Raw genomic sequence first — 21,196 nt, forward strand, 5'->3', positions numbered from 1 at the left:
GCTAATCATGGTGAAAAGCTCTATACCACATGCCAGACCTTAAGAGGAATAAAGTGCACACTGTCTGGCGACTTGTTTCTCCAACTTCCAAAAGCCTTTTTCCCCCCCCTTTTTTCTTTTTTCTTTTTTTATTTTGATCTTGGAAAAAGAAGCAAATCACGTAGAATCTTAGTTAAGCACAATAATACCAATTTTATTGTTTCAGATCCAGATTCATTGATTCAGATTCATCTTAGATCCAGATGCATCAATATTACCTTTGGATATCATAGTTGTCATAAGTATTACAAAGAATTCTGTGGGTCTAGTGCGAAGAATATGCAGTAAATCACTATTTCTCTTAGCAACCACTACACACATAGTAACCACATTGATTTCCTGTACTATTTCTAAGGGCAGAATATTCTAAAACCAGTTCAGATGGGAGAACTTATATAGATAGACATTCAAAGTGAAAATAATTGCTACTGAAAATGCAATTTGTTGTGAATTGCTATGTATATATCTCTGCTTACAAAAACTTAAATGCATCTCTCTGGAGTGAAGGTAAAAAACCCCAACCATATTATAACTGTTGTTTATAAGCCTTTAAAAGCATTTCTTACTGCTGTAATTTCTTGAAGATGAATCTTCTAAATGACCATGGATCCAACAAAGCATGGAAATTTATAGCTCCTTTAAATGATATTCAGTGTCTTTTCTGTTGTGTTTTTTGAGTCTGTGGGATGCAAGATAGTCTCTCATTTTTCAACAGGATTAACTATATTAACTACTTAACTACATATGAGGAAACACTCTATTTCATAATGTGGTCAAATCTATTCAAGACTTTTACATTGTAAAATTACACCATCACTGTTGGCTCTAGTGTCCCCACAGTTCTGCTTTAGTTTCCCTTTATTCTCTAGCGCTCATTAATGTCGTCTTTATGAAGAAAATGGAAACCAAACACCAGCATTTGTGTTAATAAAAAGTTTTAATTATGTTGTTTCAAAAATACTTTACAAATATATTCTTACATTTATATTCAGTTGTGTAAGGTGAAAACAGTACATTGTAGTCTGTGAAGGTAGTCTTCTGTGTACATATATATGTGTGTGTGTGTATATATAGTATGTATATATAAATCAACAGTGTTTCAAAGGAGGAAAGAAGAAAATGTCACATGACAAGGAAGCTGAGACAGTCACAGGACCTTATTTCACTCTGCAAATGGTACAGTATATGATGTCAATCTTCTCTTCAGGTTTAGCATACAATTGGAGTATAGTGAATTCCTGAAGTAGAGAGAAATACAAATACCAGTCCTGGATCATCCAAATCACTTCAGAGTACTAATCAGTGTGAAATATTCTTTGTACTTGTTAGTGTGTAAGGAAATGATTTTTTTCTATACATATTGAAGGTGCAGTTGTTAGATACATACACTTTTTGCTCTGGAATTAAATAAAGAGACACAATCTGACACTGCTTCTGCTGCTGTTGTTTTCCTCCCCTCTATTTGCTTTCTTCCTTAAAAGGGATTGAAATTGTCACATGAAATTGACAAGGAAGGTTTTTCCGTAGAGAAAAGAGAAGTGTAGAGATACTTTTTAGAAGAGGTTTGAGACTGAAGTGTGAAAGATCCAGACAGACATGCAGGTCAATAGGAGACATTAGCAAATCTCCAAACTGAATCCAGATTTCATATACTCCTTTTGTAATTGGTGAGGAAAACCTGCCACAGTCTAGAGAACTGAACTATAGCTGCCTGGTATTTGGATTTGGACATTCCTGGAATTGTTTCCTTCTCCCATACAGGTGTAAAAACACCAACCCCTGTAAAGACCAAATTTAGGAAGAATAGATAACGAGCCTCCTGACATTGCATCTGAAATCTCATTACACTGCCTGTGCAGGTTAGAATGATAATTGCTGTTATAATTCTGAGGCAGCAACGCACATTAAAAAGTATATTTTTAAAATCATATATTTGTGTAACAAAGCAGTCTTTTATGTGCAAACTTCATTTTTATGCTAGAATTCTCTTGCTATAATAAATGCTTCTAGAAATAACAAGGCAATAGTTTTCTGAGAGTAACTTCAATGTTTCATGACCTCACCTGTGAAGTTCCAGCCAAGTTTCTTTTACAAGTTTCATAATTTTAGGGACTACTTTCCACAATGTCATAAACTATCTTTAAATATCTGGAAAGGGATGTTGACTTGGAGGAAAACCTCTGACACTGCAGCTGTTTCTTAGTTATTTTGAGCAGGAATCCTTTGTTGGCCTTTTTATCAAAAGAGGCCTGTAACTTCTCAGAGGAGGGTCTATTTTTCTGGGGCTTTTCATTCAAATCAGCCTTCCAACAGTGTGTAGAAGGCTAAAGGTTGATTATATCATGCTAGAGGTATCACTGCAGCTATGTTTTTGGTAGTAAAATGATACCAATATTTCTGATTTGAATCCAGCTCATTAATTCAGCCTGAGGCAAATACTTTGAATGACAGAAACAAACCCTGTAAAAGTCACTATGTACTTGTTATGGATGACATTTCATGGAGATAGATCTCATTAAAATCTGTTCTATAACTCTATAGTCTTCTTCATTTGCTAGGTACACAAACCAAAAATAGATCTTTATGCAGCACTATCAATACTCCTCACAAAGCTACAGAAAAGGTGAAGGTCATGCATATCCTATCATACAGTTTTATATCATGCTACATGGGGGATAATTTACAAATGTATTCTGTTAGACTTCTATAGGCATAGAGAAATTTCAGAGCATTTGGAAAATGTACGCAAGGTGACTTTAGGTTCATATCTCAAAATGAACTAAATTAATGAGAGAAAATTGAAGTATTGAACAGACTGTGGTGGTGAGCTAGATGATTATCTTCACATGTGGAAACATCTGGAAATAGGTGCTGAATGTTTGAAGCATAGATGCTACATACTGCTCAAAGATCTTTTCATGTGTTACCTACATAAACATGAGGTAGGTTTTGTTCAATAGCCTAGAAGATTGGTAAGAATATTAAAAAAAGAAAGACCAGTAAACCAATGTGAGTTTACTGTAGAACAATAAACGCAGACAAACACTTCTTACTCTATACCAAATGGACTTTCTGGAATAAAATTGAGTCTGCTGCAGTTCAACTCTAAACGTGAGTGCAGGCTAAATTTTAATTAAAAAAAAAAAAAAAGAGGTGAAAGGATAATATTCCCTTCTCATGTTACTTACATACAGTTACGTGCAGTTACAAATTGATTTTACACAACACCAGTAGGTTTATTAGGAACTCTTGTTTTCAGATGCTATATTGCAACATATTCTAGGCATACCTGAAAATAGATAAAAGAATAAAATACTTCTAATAAAAATATACAATTCTACAGCTTACAGCACTGGCTGAACTAAGCAAACCTATTAAATTCCAAAATAGCTTTTATTTTACTCTGTAAAATAGTAAACGCTATTGACAGCTTTTTGGTATTTAATAAGAAGGTTTATGAAATTGAAAGTGTAAGCAAAACATTCAGCCAGTGTATTTCAGAAAAATATAATTGGAGTAAAGCCAGGAAATCAGTCCCCTATGGTATGACTGGATTTATTAAATGCAGCATGATTTCAAATTTGAATTGGAAGTCTTTTCATCTAGATTCGCAGCTGTGCATGCAAATGTAAAATGCTGCCAAATACATTGTCATTTATTTTCAAAGACAGTGGCTTTCTTTTGCTCTTAGGTGTAGCATGTCAGGCCACTGCCCTCACAGATGTGAAAGGCTTCCCAGTCCAGTCTTTTATTTTTACCTTATGCTATAGAATTAGTATGGAGTTGTTTTAGTGACCAAAACTGTCCAAAATTTCCCCTTCCCTGCTGCTGATCACTGTGGTACAGAAATAAATATTTGCACCCGGGACATTTGAAGCGGTGACATAGAAGACAGCCAGGCTGTACATGTTGGCATAATGTCCCACCATGCAAGGGAATTAGCATGTCCTACTTTGAAATCTGGATTATATTTTAATTTTTTAAAACCTTACTTTGGAATTCATCTCATATTTATAAATACGCAGTCTTTTCTTTCGAGAAGTCTTCTTTGCCTTTGCTTTTTCAACTCATTCAGAGTGCTGCTAAATGCTGTGGGAGAGAAAGGGCAGAATGGAGGATAATCAATTAGAAAAAAAACTAATTAAGCCTCATGGGAAGCCTATTAAATACACTTAGTGTGGTGCAGCAGGATTTCACAACCAAGCACTCTAAGAATTAATGTGTATAAGAACAGCAGTCTACATTATCAAACTCAATATGGCTAATTGGCTAGCAACCATGTAAACATACAGTGACCTTTTACATTTGATTTTCAAATTAGAATACCACTTCATACAACTTAAGGCACTTGTATATGTAATACACAACTTTAATATTTTCCTGTCGCCGGAACAGAGAGATTTCTCTGAACAATTTTTCCTGCGCTCTGTAGGCCTTGCTTGCCATGGAGGTGACAAGCTGTATTGTTTATATGTATAGACTGTGTGAAAATATGTGATGTTTATACTTGTTAGCTGTGTGTCTAATTATAAGGTTTGAGAACATAATATGTTTATAGTAAGAAAGCCTTGAGAAACTAGAGATAAAAGTGTACCTGCAGATTTAGGAAAACCCCTAAAAGCAGATTAATTAGAAAAAGCTTTGCATGCCAAGAATGATTTCAGGTCCTGTGAACAGAACATCAGGTCCAATGACCTGGAGACATTAGATGCGTGCACAAACTGAGCTATTCAATCACCTTCTGGTGAGCATGTACCCTGAACAAATTAAACTGTATAAAAGTTAACTGATTTAAATAATAAATTGGACATTGCTTTCATCACATTGATCGGTTGCCGTGTCTCTGTACCTCCTCATCGATATTTTCCACCGTGCTCTCTTGCAACTATAGCATTCTGAAAGTGATTTCTACATTTTTATGCAACTTCAAAACTTAATGAAAGCTTCCTTTGCTTTTAAATGAGTACATTTAAAAGTCACTCGTCTTTAAAGTCACTCGTGCAATGGAAACTCAGAATAAGTACAGAGATTTTAGAAGACCAGTAAACTTACTCACAATTATGCTCACAAAAAGCTTTTAGATTTGAAACAAGTATTAGTCAAACTTGAAATATAAGCAAGCTAGACACTGTCCATGTCACAGGTCAAATCAAAGGAAATTAATCTTTTCCAGAGCATAATTTTTTTTATAGTTATTGCAAGTCTTGCATGAACAATCTTTATTATAAAGGTATTTTTACAAATTTAATCAAAAGGGCCCCACTCTAAAGCCAAAACAACTGATATGGTGCACTTTTGATATACAGATGGAAATTAATTAATTTTCATCAGGCTCTATGGATATTTTGTTTTGTAGCATTACTGTGAAATGGGTTTGAATCAAAAATAGAAAACAGGAAATGATGAATGAGGGAAGCATTTTCCGTGGGCGCTTCTGGAAAAAAATCAGTTCCACCAGCTGTATTTGCCTATTTTTATGCCAAATATAGCATAAGAATAGAACATAGCCTGTTTTTCTTAAAAAGCCTTTTTTTTTCCTTTTGGAAGAATTAATGGCTCCTTCCTCCTTTTTTGTTTTGATCTTTGTATTAAGACCTTTTTTCCTAAATGCGCTGCTGTAGCAACACCTGATGAAGGTCTCTGCTCAGTTGGAAAGTATTGCAGCAATAGATTTTTTTCCTCTCTTCATGCTTAAAACAGAAAGGACAGGTTCTTCATGTCATATAGTAACACCAATGTATGTAGTTAGCAGAGCGCCTCTTGGCATATTGCTGATTCCTGGAGTCACAGTGGTGCATAACACAACAGGAAACAGCAGAAGAACATTATTTCAAGTAAACAAATGCCTACTAATTTGTCACAGCACTAAATCATTACAGAAGCTAAATAAAATTTTTTCCTTTACTCTTTGTCACACAGAACAAATAGACTATTGACTTATATAAGTAAGTCCTGTTTATACAAAATAATATGTCCTCATACCTGTACAAATGAAATAAACTGTAAGAGGCCAGAAACTTGTTCTTCCACAGTAGATGTGCTTTCTTTTCTGTCATACAAGATCTTACCACTCTACAATGGTTTATTTTAGTAAAAAATATTTCTTACCTAAAAAATGGAGATTTTATCTTCTTTCACAGTGAGAGAACAGAGAATACTAATTTCTCTCTCATCTTACCACTTAGGCAATTTCCACAGATTACAGGAAATGAAAGTTTGCCCTGCATGTTGCAATGTGACTCTTCAAAATAGCAGTTTCACCCTTAAACAACACTCCCCAAGGAGGTCCTATACCTAGTTTTCACTTCCAAGAGATATTTTGAAAATATGAAAGGGGCTGGAGGTGCAAAGAAGGGGTTAACACAAGTAATACCTCGAGCCAAGTTCACCAAGATTTCAAAGTGCTAAGGTAAAGATCTTCCAGAATTGTAGACACATGAAAGAGCTGCTGATTACAACTGCCTCTCCAAAATAGAGGCCTTCTCATCAGATTCTTTGAGTGAGTTCCTATAAGTCTGACATTTTCACAACTGTTTTAACTGATGTAGAGTTTCTGGTTCCTTTTGTAATATTAAAAATGTTATTATCAGCTAATGCATGTGTCCATTTTCTTTCAATGGATGTACTATTCTGAAATCTTGACATCCTAATTTCAAAGACATTTATCAGCACAAATAAACAGAAGTGTATTTTAGAATTTATTGAAAAAAATCACCTGCTCTTGCAGAAACATACCATAAAATCAGCACTTGTGAACAAACATGTTAGTTTTTTGACTAAACCCCCAAAGGAGGTCAACACTAGCCAGCTGAAACTGAAAAGCAATTCTCCAGTAGTTTCTCTTCTCTTAGAGCAATTCCTCCTCCAAAAAAAAAAAAAAATCTGCAATTTTTATCATTCTGTCTCATCAGTGTATAAAATTGTTTTCTATAAGCAAAAAAAAAAAAAAAAGGAAAAATGCAAAAATCAACCTTCACCCCAGTAAACTTGGGGTTTTAAATGCTTCATGTTTTAGCATCCTTTTTAACACTTAGATTTTGCAATATTATCAGGATTTAATATATTTGATAGTTACATACCTATGAAAGGCTGTTTTATTCAAGTCAGAAACAATAACATTTGCCCAGAAATTAATCACTTTTAAAAAATAATGGGTTTTTTGTCTGGTTTATTTGAGGTTGTTTGGTTTGGGTTTTTTTTTAGGTTCACAGATTTTTATTGCTCTTCTGCACTGCTCAGCTGGGTAAGTCAAACTAAGACAGTATGGAAATACTTGAAAATTAAATGATGAAGTATAGAAAGCAAAATTACTGAATACAGGTTGCCCTCTAGAAAAAAGTTAGGAATAGTCAGACAGCAAATGAAAACTTTTCCCTTAACTTTTCATTTTTTAATCACATGTACTAATCCTAATCTATCACAGTTTGCAAACTCTTTGTTAAGTAAAGCAACTTTTAACATAAAGCCTTGTATTAAAACCCCCAAGTTAACCCATCTAATAACTAATATCTGTCTACAGACTAAAGGGGAAGCAAGGAGATATGTGATTTTTTAAAAGAAGTAACAATTTAATGTGGCTTTTATTGGGCAATGCATTTCTGATCTTAAATGAAAGAAGAATCTTAGCTGAAAAATCAAAGCCAAACATGCGCTTCATGCAGGATGCAAGAGTGTGCAAACGTTACTCCATTCTGTAACTGAAAGCCAGAGAGAGAGAATGACCATGCTACAGTAAAAGATATGGCTGAAATTTCTGAAGAAAAATGAAAGAGTTTTTTCTTATACGTTTTAAGTATCAAAAGCAGTTGAGTGCAAAAGGTCACATCAGTAGTCTGATGGTCTTGCCAGATTTCTGGACGGGTTGTAGGGTCTCCATGCAACAGCAGCTACACTGATATTGCTAATTAAGCTGCTCAGCCTGAAGCTAGCCAATATTTGATTTTTTCCCCTGGAGAGGTGAGAAGGATTTCTCCCACATTCTTTCTAACTAGGTATCACCTAGGCTATTACTAAAAGGAAAGAAGAAAAATGGCAGATGCTAAATCCAAGTTACCAATAAAATAAGGACATTTACATATTAAAAAAGGTTATTTCGTAATACAGAAACCTGCTTGTTTGGCTGTTTTCTCTTTTCCTTTCATTTGTGGATCAGAGATGGAAAGGGGAAAATCAAGGTCAAGTCACTTATTTAAGAGACTGGAAAGAGTAAGGGAAGCTAGTTGCGTGTTAGGAAGACAGTTGTTCATGTTTCAAAACATTCTGTTTAAGTATTTTCCCTCAAAAACCTTCCCAAGCAGATGTTTGAGAACATTGTGGTGCTTGCACAAAGAACTCAATTATGGTAGCAAGCTTGACAAGAAATTACAGAAGGTGGGTTTAGGATGCTTCGCAGCCACGTGGTGCCTCAACAGAATTTGCATCTCAGACAGGAATCAAATGAGCCTCATGCTGAGTGTGGAACTGCCCTGGTTAAACTTTTTGGAATAGTGGCAGCTAGGCCATCAGGAGGTCTATGAAACATAAAATCACCTGCTTTTGAATAACCTCCTGAAGCAGGCTTGTACTCTCCAAAGCCATTAAGACCACTTGGGAAAATGTTACTGACCTTCTTCTTTAAAGTAAACCAGGAGAAAAAGGATTCACCCAAGAAAGGGCACTCAACAGGGTTCCCTGATTCACTTTTGCAAGCTGCCTTAACAGTAGTTTCACCTACTGGTAAAAAACCAAAACAACAAAACCCCATCCTACCTTCTATTTCAGCTTACCTAACATCAGCTGGAGTCTATGGAATATTTCTTGCCATGCTGGCTTCTCCTTTTGTGCCAAGTTCCTGATCTTTTACCTTCTCTCTGAGAAGCTAACCAGACTCAGTCTCTTCTCTATGCCCCTTTTTACCATCTCTCCATTGTTCTCATGGCTCTTCTCTTCTACCAAGCATTGGGTTTAAGTAGCAAGGTCTTGTAAAGGGGGGCAGGGCAGAATGGCAGGGGTGGCTTCTGCAAGAAGACACCAGAAGAGAGCCACTGGTCTCTCCCCTCCAGGGACCTGCTCAGCAAATGTAGTGCATGTGGCTGGCTCTTGCTTTTCTCTCATGACTGCCCTGCAGTCCAGCAGGTGAGCAAGGCTCCACCACAGAGCTGTAGCAGGCAGTCTGATGAGGCTGGTACTGGATTTACCAAAGGCATTGAGATTGGCATGTGGAGCTGAGAGCAGGAGCATCCTTCCCTGTGTACAGCTTCTAATTGCACATCCTTGGCTAAGCATCCCAGATTCCACAACTGCCCTTGTCAGTGTGGGCCCAGAACAGCAATAGAACTCATAGAGGGCAAGGATATGGAGCCTGCCAGAGGGTGCTGCAGTGACTGATGTGGCCAGCATGGACGGTGCTGCACCTGTGTTTCACTGTGCTTTGTGCAGGAAGGTTGACACTGCTTGGCTTATTGTGTATGTTTGCACTTCATTGCTTGCCCAGCACAGCCACAACAAGATTGGCTCCTCAGCACCCAAACACATGCATACTGCCTGCAGTAGTAATGTTCTCTGGTGTATGTTTTTTGGGAAGGACTTGGTGGCAAAGTGATCCAGAGAACAGGGTGTCAGTGAACTTCCCAAAGAGGCTATGATGGCACACAGGGTGTTTTCCCATGAGCTGTTACAGCACATGCTGCTGCCTCCCTTGGGGCTGCATACCCGCATCCTGACAGCAGGGCATTCACTGGGAATCTGTCCAATCCTACCTTCTGTCTGCCTTCTGCTTGGAAGTCCCATGGGTGGTGAGGCACTGGCACAGGTTGTCCAGAGAAGCTGTGGCTGCCCCATCCCTGAAAGTGTTCAAGGCCAGGTTGGATGGCCTTGGATGGCATCCTGCTCTAGTGGAAGATGTTCCTGCCTGTGGCAAGGAGGTTGGAACTAGACAATCTTTACAGGTCCTTCCAACCCAAACCAGTCTATGATTCTGTGACTCTATATTGCCCCTCCCCCTACCCAGTCCCTCGAGGCCTCTGTGCCTAGAACACCAAATCAGCCACTCTGTGACATCAGCCCTAGGCCTGCAGGCACTATGCTGGTGGCTGCACTGGAGGCAATGAGCCCTTGTTCCTTGCAGCTGAGACGTGCCACTGGCAGCAATGAATTTGCTGTGCCTCCTTGTCCTGCTGGCTATGTGCAAGCCCACGCTTGGCACATGGGACACCTGCAGGTAAGGGGCCTCAGGCTCTTGGGGGGGAGCTTGGGCAACTCTTACTGGGTTTTTCTGTCCCCTTTGGCCATATCACAGCTTTCTGAACCCCATGTGGGAGCTTCAGTTCCTCGACAGCACCCAGATTGCTGGCATAACTTGTCTGTGGGACTCAAACAGAAATGGGCAGATAGACACGTGCCCTGCTGGCCACGCAAACAATGCCATGTGGGGAGGAATGTCAGATGACCTTCAGCCTGAGCAGCAGCAAGGCATTGAGCACAACAGCAATGGCTTTCTTCTTACAGAGGGACCTGCGGACTCTGGCCCATGGCTGCTTCCTACGGCCCTATGACTTATGACTATGGCCCCACGGCTTCTGATGACAGCACATTGAGTGTTGTGGGTGGCACAGGTGTCCAGCCAGGGGCCTGGCCTGGCATTGTCAGCATCCAGGATACCCAGAAACCAGGCACAGGGCATATCTGTGGAGGGTCCCTCATCAGCACACAGTGGGTCCTCACAGCTGCCCACTGCTTCATCAACACCAGGTAAGGAGGACCAGGGAACAGGGACGTCCCCACAACACTAGCAGGTGCCCAGTTGGCAGCACTACATGCTACTCCCATCCCATTTCCTTGCAGTATACCCAGTGCCTGGGCATTGCAGAGCCCAGCTGAGACACTGCTCAGGGAGAAGGCTGCACTCCTGCTACTGCTTCCTAGCAGCCTCCAGCTCAACACTGCCAGAGCCTATGGCATGCTAGAGCAGTCACACCCTCTGTAGCACTGCTTTGCTCTCCTGTCTTGGGAAGCAGAAGGCAGGGAACTGCTGGGCTGCTGCAGCACATGGCTATGCTCTCTCTCATCCCTTTCTCCATCTGCCTCCCAGGAACATCAGCATGTGGCGTGTGGTGATCGGGGCCACCCGGTTGACTCAGCTGGGCCCTGAGGTGCAATTGCGCCAGATTAAGCAGCTACAGGTTCATGAACACTATACTCCTGGTGAGGAGAGGAATGATATTGCCTTGCTGGAATTGGACCAGCCAGTCCGATGCAGCCACTATATACAGCTGGGCTGTCTGCCTGACACCACACTGAGAGTGTCAGAGCTGAAAACGTGCTACATTGCTGGCTGGGGTTCTACCACTGCAAGAGGTGGGTTCCCAAAAATGACATGTGCCCTGAGGGCAAGCTTGAAACACCAGGGAGATGGGTTCGGGTTCCCAGCTGCAGAGGCCAAAGTCAGAATCAGGCTGCAGGATGTGTGCCTCTGGAGAGATGGTCCTGGCCCACTCCCCAAAGCCAGACAGAAGTGGGACAGCATGACAACATGGTGTCCCCCTTAGGGAACCTTAGGGAAGCCCTAGGGAAGGGCTTCACCTCCAGATAAGGAAGTGAAGGGAACAGGAGCTGCTGGGTGCTCATTCCTGTCTGTGCTCATAGATCAAAGACCAAGCGATGTCCTGCAGGAGTCCAAGGTCCACCTCATCGATGTCCAGCTCTGTAACAGCAGCTGGTGGTACACGGGGGCCATCCACACCCACAACTTGTGTGCTGGTTACCCACAGGGCACCATGGACACCTGCCAGGTAGGAGCCACTCAGCCCCCAGCAGCATGGACAGCCTCATCACCACTGCTCAGACACAGCCCAGCATCTGCTTTGCCTGGCCAGTCACTGCCCCAGCCCCAGGTCCCCACCGCTGATAGGGCTTCCCTCCCCTTCCCCATCTGTAGGCCCTTGCCCAGTGCCCCAAGGCTGGCACTCTGCCCAGAAAGCCTATCTAGTGCTCTTGGCAGCCCAGACATCCAGATGCTGACCCTGGAACGTCCATCCTCTGTAAATCCAGGATCCCTGTGCAGAGATGAAAGAGAGCCCACAACCTGCTCCCAGACAAAGTTCTATAGGCTCCAGCACCTGAGCAGAGCCTTTCTCTGCCAGGAATACAGCTCTGGCAGGGGCTGTGAGAGAGAAGGAGACAGCCCTAGTGCTGCCAGCAGCCACCTGACACCAACTTAACTGTCTCTGCTCCACTGCAGGGTGACAGCGGTGGTCCCCTGGTGTGCAAAGATGACGATGCTGCCTACTTCTGGCTCGTTGGCTTGGCCAGCTGGGGAAAAGGCTGTGCAAGAGCAAACCAGCCTGGAGTCTACACCTCCACTCAGTATTTCTATGACTGGATCCTGGTCCAGATAGACCTGCAACCAGATAAAAGGGCATGGAGTCATTTTGTGACTGCCTCAAACCCCTCTCAGAAGCCAACACCAATACCAACACCAATACCAACACCAACACCAACACCATCAGGCTGGTTTAGCTCCTTCCCACTCCCACTGCAGCAGGTGGTGGAATTTTTTACTCAGGTGCATGAGTTCCTAGAAGCCCTAAGGAGAAAACTGGCTAGAGAAGCAGGATGAACAGGATCCAGTGCAGGCTACAGTGGACCATGACCATTTCCTTCTGGGGCAGTGCCTGCTGATCCAAAGGCAGCCTCAGTGCCAAAGGCCTGCTCTGTCCTGCCCATGCTCCTCCTCTGCATGCATACAAGTCCTGAAGTTAACTTATCTGTGGAAATAAAGTTTCCTAGTTTCACAGTTAACCATGTTTTCAGCCCTATTCAGTATCCCATGCAAGGCAAGGATTTTCACAGAGGGTACCTGCAAAACGAGGCTGTGGCAGACACATCAGGCACAACGGGAAGGAATCACTCCAAAGGATTGAAACTGCTTGGTCAGAGAGGAAGGCAAGGGTGCAGTGGAAGAAGGGAACACAGGTCACAGAGCAGTGGGGGGCTTACAGATCTTGGGAACAGCAGTTGGAAGTGTAAAGTGTTTTAGGTTGCCTACCAGTGGGATCCCTCTGTCTGAGTCTGTACAGTGCAGCAGGGAACTTGAAACTGGACTCTCTCATGACCCAGAAGACATGATTCTAGAAAGACCCAAGCTTTGCACCAAGGACTGGGTACAGAGCTTGATATCCAGCCACAAATAGTACAGGGATGTATTTAAATTAATTTCTATACTGTTATTTGAGGAATCTGTAAACAGTGCTTATGAATCTAGGGATTGAAGGTGTGTTTATGTTTCACTAGAAAACATCCAATCTGGATCACCTGGAAAACCAGAAAAGGACTGGACTGTGTTTATGTTCATGTTCATGTAGTGGTTATGGATACCTGGGTGCTAGTAAAGGCATTGCTCTGTTGATGTCAACCTGGTTTGTAGCAACTGTGTAAATCTCTGTGTGTGTGTTGGTGTGTGTTGGCTCCTTGTAATGCACACATGCATCGACACACAGAGATGGCAAAAGAAGCAGTCACATCCATCAGGCTGGATGAGTGTGAGTGTCCACCTGATTCAGCTCTACCAGACCCAAATGCAGAAATCTCCTGTATCCAAAGTCTACTGGATCTGGCTGATCTGCAAGAGAATGGGGAAGGCAGTCCAAATCAACTCAGCAGCAGAGGTCATGGTGCAGACAGGGAGGCAGCACTGGCTAGGCTGTGAAAGCACTGGCGAGGGTAGTTTGCCTCCTCCTCCAGCTTCAAATTGCACGTCTTTGGACTTATGTGCAGAGCAAACTTGATACAAAATTTTTGGTGCACCTCATGGATTTTGTATCAAGTTTGCTCTGTATATAAGCAAAAATGCTGGGGATATTTGGTTTGGTTTGGTTTGGTTTGATTTAGGCAGTTCATTTTAAGGTTATTTTCTTTTTTTTCCCCCTTTTATCTGGTACATCAATTCTCTCTCTCTTAGAGAAAACCAATGCAAACAACTCCATTGCTTATTCATGTTCTTTCATGTCTTTTCAGTTCTCTCTTTCTTAACTCTTGTCTAATGTAATTGTGCGCAAAGAAAGAATAGGAAACCCCTTTCAGCGCTGGGGAAACATGGGCTAAAATGAAATAGCTCTCATTCATTCATGATGATGTGCTGGTTTTGGCAGGGGTAGAGTTAATTCTCTCCACAGTGGCTGGTGGGGGCTGTGTTTTAGATTTGTGCTGAACATGGGCAATATAGAGATGTTTTTGTTATGGCTGATAGTGCTTTTCATACTGCCATGGTGGTGAAGAGGCTGAGGGTGCATGGGAGGCTGGGAGGAGGCACAGTTGGGACAGGTGACCCAAAATGTCTAAAGGGATATTCCGGACCATATGACATCATGCTCAGTGTATAAGGGGAGGGAAAGAAGGAAGAGGGTGGTGTGTGAGTGCAGAGTGATGGCTATTAGCTACCCGTCTTAGAGCTCTCAGCTGTGAACCTATGGCATTGCAGAGCAAAATGAGAGAGTTGGAAGTCAGGACTTTCCAGGATGGAGAGTTGATGGCACAAGAAATAACTACCACTCAGCAGAGGGGTGCTATGAGCCGCAATGCACTGTAGAATGGCTGGAGGCATGTATTGCTAACAAATGAAGGCATAAATATGGGAAAAGAAAGGTGCCTGCTCTCACTATGAAATCTTCATAGGATCACAAGGAATGGGATGGAAATATCTGGAGTGAGTCCTCGGACTCTGAGTTTGAGACAGATTTAACAGATTTGGAAGTGGTACAAGTGCAACTCCTCATACAGGTGGAGAGGCAGTGGAATGTGTCAGATGGAGGGGTACAGATCACATGCACTTATAGCCCAAAAGAGTTAAGGAAATTTTCAGAGCTCTATCGGCAAAGAAGTGGGGAAAGAATGCTGGTATGGATTTTGAGAGCTTGGGATGATGGTGCTGCACCCATCCACTTCTTAATGGATGAAAAAGATCTATTATGCCCTATAGCCAGTGATGATCAGATACAACAGATGCTTAGTTATGAAATATCAGGGGTCCTGGTGGGCAGGATATTGCTGTGCCTACTGTGTACCAATGGTTTTGTGCAGCAATTTTAACAGCATATGCAGATACTGCCAAACTACTGTCATCCCTCAGAAATTGGTGTACAATGAAAGAAGATATTAGTTTACTGCGTCAGATGGGGGTGGCTCATGTGTTGATTACAGGATCTAGTCTGGATGGGGCAACAGTAATGACAAGTATAAAAATGCATCTTTTGAGAAGGGCAGCACCTGTTTCACTTAAACACTTGATTGTACCAGAAGTCATGAGAGGTACTGGTAGCCATAGGTGCCCTAGCAAATACCTTGAAAAACATGGGGGGTGTAGTTTTGGAACCAGCTGTGCTGGTGATGGATGAAAATAAGCTGGCAAAACCAGAAAAGAGCTACCTTAGGGGTGACAGGGAAACAAACTGATGTCCCACAATCAGAAATAGAAGGAACTGCAACATCAGAAATATTTCACCATCACCAAGTTAGTACCTATACAAAGAAATTATTCCCCCTCCACCCCACTGCCACCTTACCTCAAGGCACTGCCTGGCAAATGCCAACACAGGAGAAATGGGAGTTTTGCTGCCAGTGTAGTCTCTTAATGTAAGGGGAACTGATGCCTTTGTGTTGCTTTAACTATAAAGTGGCAATCGGGGAGAACTTTACTGTCTTAGCTCTGGTGGATAAAGGGGCTGAAATTACTGTATTGCATAGTGATATAACTAATAAAGAAGCTACATCATAGATCTGTGGCTTGGGGGGAAATCCCACCCCCACCTTCCAAGCTAAGGTTACTTTAACACAGGAAATACTGCCCCATTTGTCATGACAGTGCTAATTACCCCAGTTAAAGAATCTATTTTGGGCATTGATATTCTGGCAGGATGAACTGTTGAAATGCTAAATGGTTGGAGTTTTTTGGGGACTTTGTAAGCAGAATTTTCCACTGGATTTACCATTAGGCCTATAACCCTTCTGCATGGGTTCCTGCAGTGGAATCCTGTTGTGCTGTCTATGCCTATCAAGGTGGTGACTATAAAACATTCCTAGGAATCACATTCCAGGAGAGGAGAGAAGGAAATTATACAAACTATTCAAGCACTTCAACAACTAAGAATCCATGACTTGTTTTAACAATCCTATTTGGCCTCTTTGGCCACCCACCTACTCGCCCACACACCTGTGTGTGTATTTTTCTATATTTTTATATTCATATCTGTTTTTAATCTCTATAAAATGCCCTCCAGTTTTTAATATTGAATATCTCATTAAATTTATGTCTGATAAATTATTTTGTAGTCTTTTCTATTTTCTATTTCTTTAGAGAAGTTTCCAAGTCAGAGATCACAATCACAACCAGCATTATGATCCTACTGCATAGAATTTAGTTTTTCTAAGATGTAGGGCAAGAGCTTCAAAAAATAGCTTACCCAAACACAGATTGCCATCAAAAGACAATAGTTTCAAACCTCAGATCCATAACAGGACTTACTTAATTCATATTTTTCTTCAACAAAAATCCCAGAAAAATTACTTTTTATTTACATGTTTGTCTCCACAAACTCACAATTTTCTCCTTTAGGAAGTAGGGTTGTACCTAACAAACAGTTCAGAGCTATCAGCTACCACAGGCACTACTTACCTCTGATGTTACTTCCAGACGTAAACTATCATACCCGAGGTAAAATTTATCCATCTCAAGAAGTCTCACTGTACATAAGCCAAGCTGAGAATTTCTTGTTATTGTTACAAAATGTAGAATGACTAACAAATTATGATACTATGGTGATGATATCATAACTGATGGTTCTTAAGTAAAATATTAACTCTGAGTAATAGAAGTACTATGGGACTGAATAGGGCTGTGTTTTCATTGCTATTTGTTAGTTATGCAATGAGAAGGAAAATTCCTCTACAAAAGTGATGACTAGGACTTTTTCAAGAGCTTCCATTTCATAGCAGCTCTCGCCTTCGTTTCTGCCTTGTAAAAACATGCACTGTGAGCTGTGGAAAAAAACCCATAATGACAACCAGTTAGTTCTAACTGACTGATGCTGTCAGTCCACCATTTTTATTGCTTTAGAAGGTTGGAAAATTTCAAGCAGAAAAAAAATAAATCTAATAATCTATTCAGAGAAGCCATAAGCCACCACTACCTGGCAGTATCACTGAGATGCCTCTATAATCAAAATCCATAGCAGTAAGAGTGATGCAAGACTGCACTTTCCCTAAGGTACTGCGTATGTGCTATAAACACTCCCATGCATCTTTTGGGGGATATCTCATTACTGCAGGAGATAATGGCCAACATTTCATACCTTTGTCTTTTTTGAAATGATACTGAACCATAAATTACAGGCTAAAACTACAAAGAAATCATTCACTTGCCAGAGATGGACTATTCCTTGTAGCTTATCCTATGTTCCCTATATTTTTTTCATAATGGCATTTATGTTGGACACAAGGAACAATAGGTAATTACATGCTTTACTGTTTTATTTGAAGCTTCTAGGCATTGTGTCAGTAATGATATTCTCTTTATGCAATGTTCTTTTATAGTTTTTTTCAAAAAGAATCTCTTTCTCCAATTTCCATAGGGAGTCCTCATTAAAAGTACAATCTCTACTAAGTGCCATTAATTTAAACAACCAGAGCAGAATCATAAGAAAGGTTAAAGAGGGAGCAAGGCCTGAGTGCAGTAAGATTTATTATTTTTTCTCTCACACAACATTTGTCTGTGCTCTTGGACAAGTCCCTGAACTACCTTTGTAGGGTATTGTTATGTATGTTTAGCAGCAGGACAGTGCTATCAGCAGAAGCCTTGACTTGATCTTTGTCATTTTTAATCTTCAGAGCCCCTGTGGGAGAGGCATGGCTGGGGGGCTTTTCACAGAATTACAGAATCACAGAATGTGCTGAGCTGGAAGGGACGCACAAGGATCCTTGAGTCCAACTCCTGGCCCTGCACAGGACCATCCCCAAAAGTCACACCCTGTGCCTGAGGGTATCATCCAAACTCTTCTTGAACTCTGTCAGGCTTAGTGCTGTGACCACCTCCCTGGGGAGCCTGTTCCCAATCAACCTCTGGGTGAAGAACCTTTTTCTGATATCCAACCTTAACGTCCCCTGACACAATTTCAGACTAGTCCCTCAGGTTCTGTCACTGGTCATCAGAGAGAAGAGATCAGTGCCTGCCCCTGCACTTCCCCTCAGGAGGAAGTTGTAGACTGCAATGAAGTCTCCTCTCAGTCTCCTCCAGGCTGAAAAGAACAAGTGACCTCAATCACTTCAGTAAAGACCACCATCTTCATTGACCTCCTTTGGACACTCTCTAATAGCTTAATATTTGTTATTTTTCTTATACTGTGGTGCCCAAAACTGCACACAATATTCAAGGTGAGGCCGCCCCAGTGCAGAGCAGAGCGGGACAATCCCCTCCCTCGACCGGCTGGTGATGCTTTGCTTGATGCCCCCCAGGACATGGTTGGCCCTCCTGGCTGCCAGGGCACTGCTGACTCAGATTCAACTTGCCATCGACCAGGACCCCCAGGTCCCTTTCCATGGCACTGCTTTCCAGCATCTCATTCCCTCGTCTGTACAAACATCCAGTGTTGCCCCATACCAGATGGTGGCAGAATCCGGCACTTCTCCTTGTTGGAGTTCATATGGTTGCTGATTGTCCAGTTCTCGAATTTGTCTTGGTCTCTGCAGGGCCTCCCTGCCTTCGAGGGAGTCAACCGCTCCTTCCAGTTTTGTGTCATCTGCAAACTTAGTATCCCTTCCAGTCCTCTGTCCAAGTCATTTATTAAGATGCTGAAGAGCGCAGGGCCTAAGGTGGAGCCCTGTGGAACCCCACTAGTGACAGGTCACCAGTCTGATGTTACCCCATTCGCTATTACCCTTTGTGCTTGACTCATGAGACAAGTCCTCATCCACCACACGATATGTGGAAGCTGTCCAGCAGCAGTAAGCTGGTGTTAGTGCCCGGCTCCCCCAGGGGCTCCCTCAGCCCCTCAGGAGCTCCCTCAGCTGGAGGGTGTGGGGAGAGGCTGCTCCAGGCAGCTCATTGTTCTGGAGCTGTTCCCCAACACCCACCTTGTGCAGTGCTCCTGCTGGGAGCAGATGGGGCTGGCAGGGCAAGCTCCCCTTCTCCTCCCTGTAAATGCTGGGCACAGTGCACATTGTAGTACCTGCGTCAGTACAGACGATGTGCCAAACCATACCATTGCTTCAGGATTAAATCATAATGGAGCTGTCTATCCCCTGGAACACAGAGCATTGCCCAACATATTGGAAGTAAATGGCAAACCACTGATGTTAATGCATGTGCTATGAGGGGACAAGAAGGATTTATTAGTGAACGTAACACCATCAAAGCCCAAGACATTTGTCCTGATACTGAAAAAACAGTTTATCATTTTGAAATATGTCCTGATGAAACCCCCTCAAACCATATTTGTATATATTGGAAAAGGATGCACTTGTATGACAACCCCTTGTGATTTTGTATTTATAGATAATATTGCTGTAGATCCAAGAAACCATTCTAATGTTCGGATCTGTAACTTCATTGAAATTATGGAATGTGATTTTAATTACTAAACTCCCTTTACATCTTATCAGTTGATACTCTTGTTGTAATGAATCTCACCTTGATAAGAAAGCTGCTGTTGAAGCAAGCTCAAGAAAATGGACAAAGCTTTGATTACTGTCCATCATGATGTGGAAGAAATACCTCACGTGCTAGAACGAGTGAAGAAAGACAGAGAACATCAATGGTGGGATCCTTTTTGGATGGTCACCTACTGCTACATATATACATACATACACACACACATATATATATATATATCTCCTTAATATGTTTTGCTTTAATAATGGTATTGTATGTAAAAATTTGGAATATGATGAAATTATTAACTTCCTTGCAATTCCTATTTACATCTGATGTTCCATGCAATATACACACACTTGATGTTCCACATGTGCTTGATGTTCCATGCAAGAAACACAAGCCTGATGTTCCACTCAATAGACACATGCTTGATACTCCACTCAACGTACACCTGATTGATGTTTCAAATTCATACTGAGTTTGTGTTGTTTGAGTGACTGTAGTGGATACTGTGGGGAGAATACTGAAAAACAAGTTCAGCAAGGAGTGCATGTGTTGGCTGTAACTCACCAGGGACAAACTGTGTGCACACATTCATAGCACTGAGGCAACACTGAGGGAGCTTGGTGTAACATCTAAAGGAGACATGCAACAAGGGATAGTGATACGAAAATGCTGCAGTCTTGCTTTGTTGAAATCAATGCAGCTAATGGGAACTAAGCCAAAGGAATGATCCAGGTGGTAATCCAAAACTCTGTTCTGTAGCCAGTAGGGGTAAGTGCTCTCTATCATATTGCTGCTGTGGCTACAGGAATAGGACTGGATAACCAATCCAAGGGGAACAGACCTTTTTTGTGAGGTTAATTCTCAAACACTGTTTTCCAGCCCAGGACACAGTGCAGCAGATGCATAAGGAAGTTTGAGCTGTCACTAATTGTCTGAAGTTAGGCATCTAATTGGGATCTACTTTTGGACTTGCCTGTCTGGCATGTCATATTAAATGCTACATGACATGGTAATTGGAAAGGCACAGAAAATGACGAGGTATCTAAAGGCTGAAGCAAATATGACAGCTCTTCTGCTGTTCGCACCAACATCCAACCAGAGACAAAACAAGTAACCCAGCTGTGGAGTAAAGGGAAAGCGTTAGTCTTGACATATGCACCAGGTATCCTCTCTCTGGCCATCTGAATGCTGGGAAAGGCTTGGAGCCTCATGGATAGAGTCAGCCGAAGAGAATACATAAAACCTTGAAAAGGGGCTAGTGGCTGCTGCATGACTTGTAGTGGCTTTTCCAATCTACCTTCACAGGGTGGAGTAGCTTTACAGGTGGCAGAGGTGAGGCAGAACAGGCTGAACAATCAAAACACATCCAAATGACTCTGGACAAGCATTCAGCTGGCTCATTGCATAGACTCATAGTCACTGAAGCTCAGCAAAAGGCATACAGCCTCCAGGAACAATTCCAGAGAGAGAGTCTGAGACCTGTGCCAGCAAGAAGACTGCAGCCTGGTAGGAACTACCCCGTCATAAGTACAT

At 41.9% G+C, this 21,196-nt stretch overlaps 1 protein-coding gene across 2 annotated transcripts; it reads left to right on the forward strand.

The window, feature by feature from the left end:
* Positions 1-9,253: 9,253 nt before the first annotated feature.
* Positions 9,254-12,811, forward strand: LOC113943294 (acrosin-like). 2 transcript variants are annotated; one of them, XM_027634892.1, is made up of 5 exons: positions 9,254-9,483; positions 10,525-10,767; positions 11,108-11,373; positions 11,662-11,807; positions 12,257-12,811. In XM_027634892.1, exons 1-5 carry the CDS (start codon positions 9,416-9,418, stop codon positions 12,632-12,634), a joined length of 1,101 nt encoding a protein of 366 aa, XP_027490693.1. In that variant the 5' UTR covers positions 9,254-9,415; the 3' UTR covers positions 12,635-12,811. The 2 variants fall into 2 exon arrangements, with proteins under 2 accessions (XP_027490693.1, XP_027490692.1); XM_027634891.1 differs by lacking the exon at positions 9,254-9,483 and adding an exon at positions 10,097-10,237.
* Positions 12,812-21,196: the final 8,385 nt, after the last annotated feature.

This window comes from Corapipo altera, unplaced genomic scaffold, assembly GCF_003945725.1.
Source record: "Corapipo altera isolate COAL_440 unplaced genomic scaffold, ASM394572v1 61411, whole genome shotgun sequence".
Lineage (NCBI taxonomy): Eukaryota > Metazoa > Chordata > Aves > Passeriformes > Pipridae > Corapipo > Corapipo altera.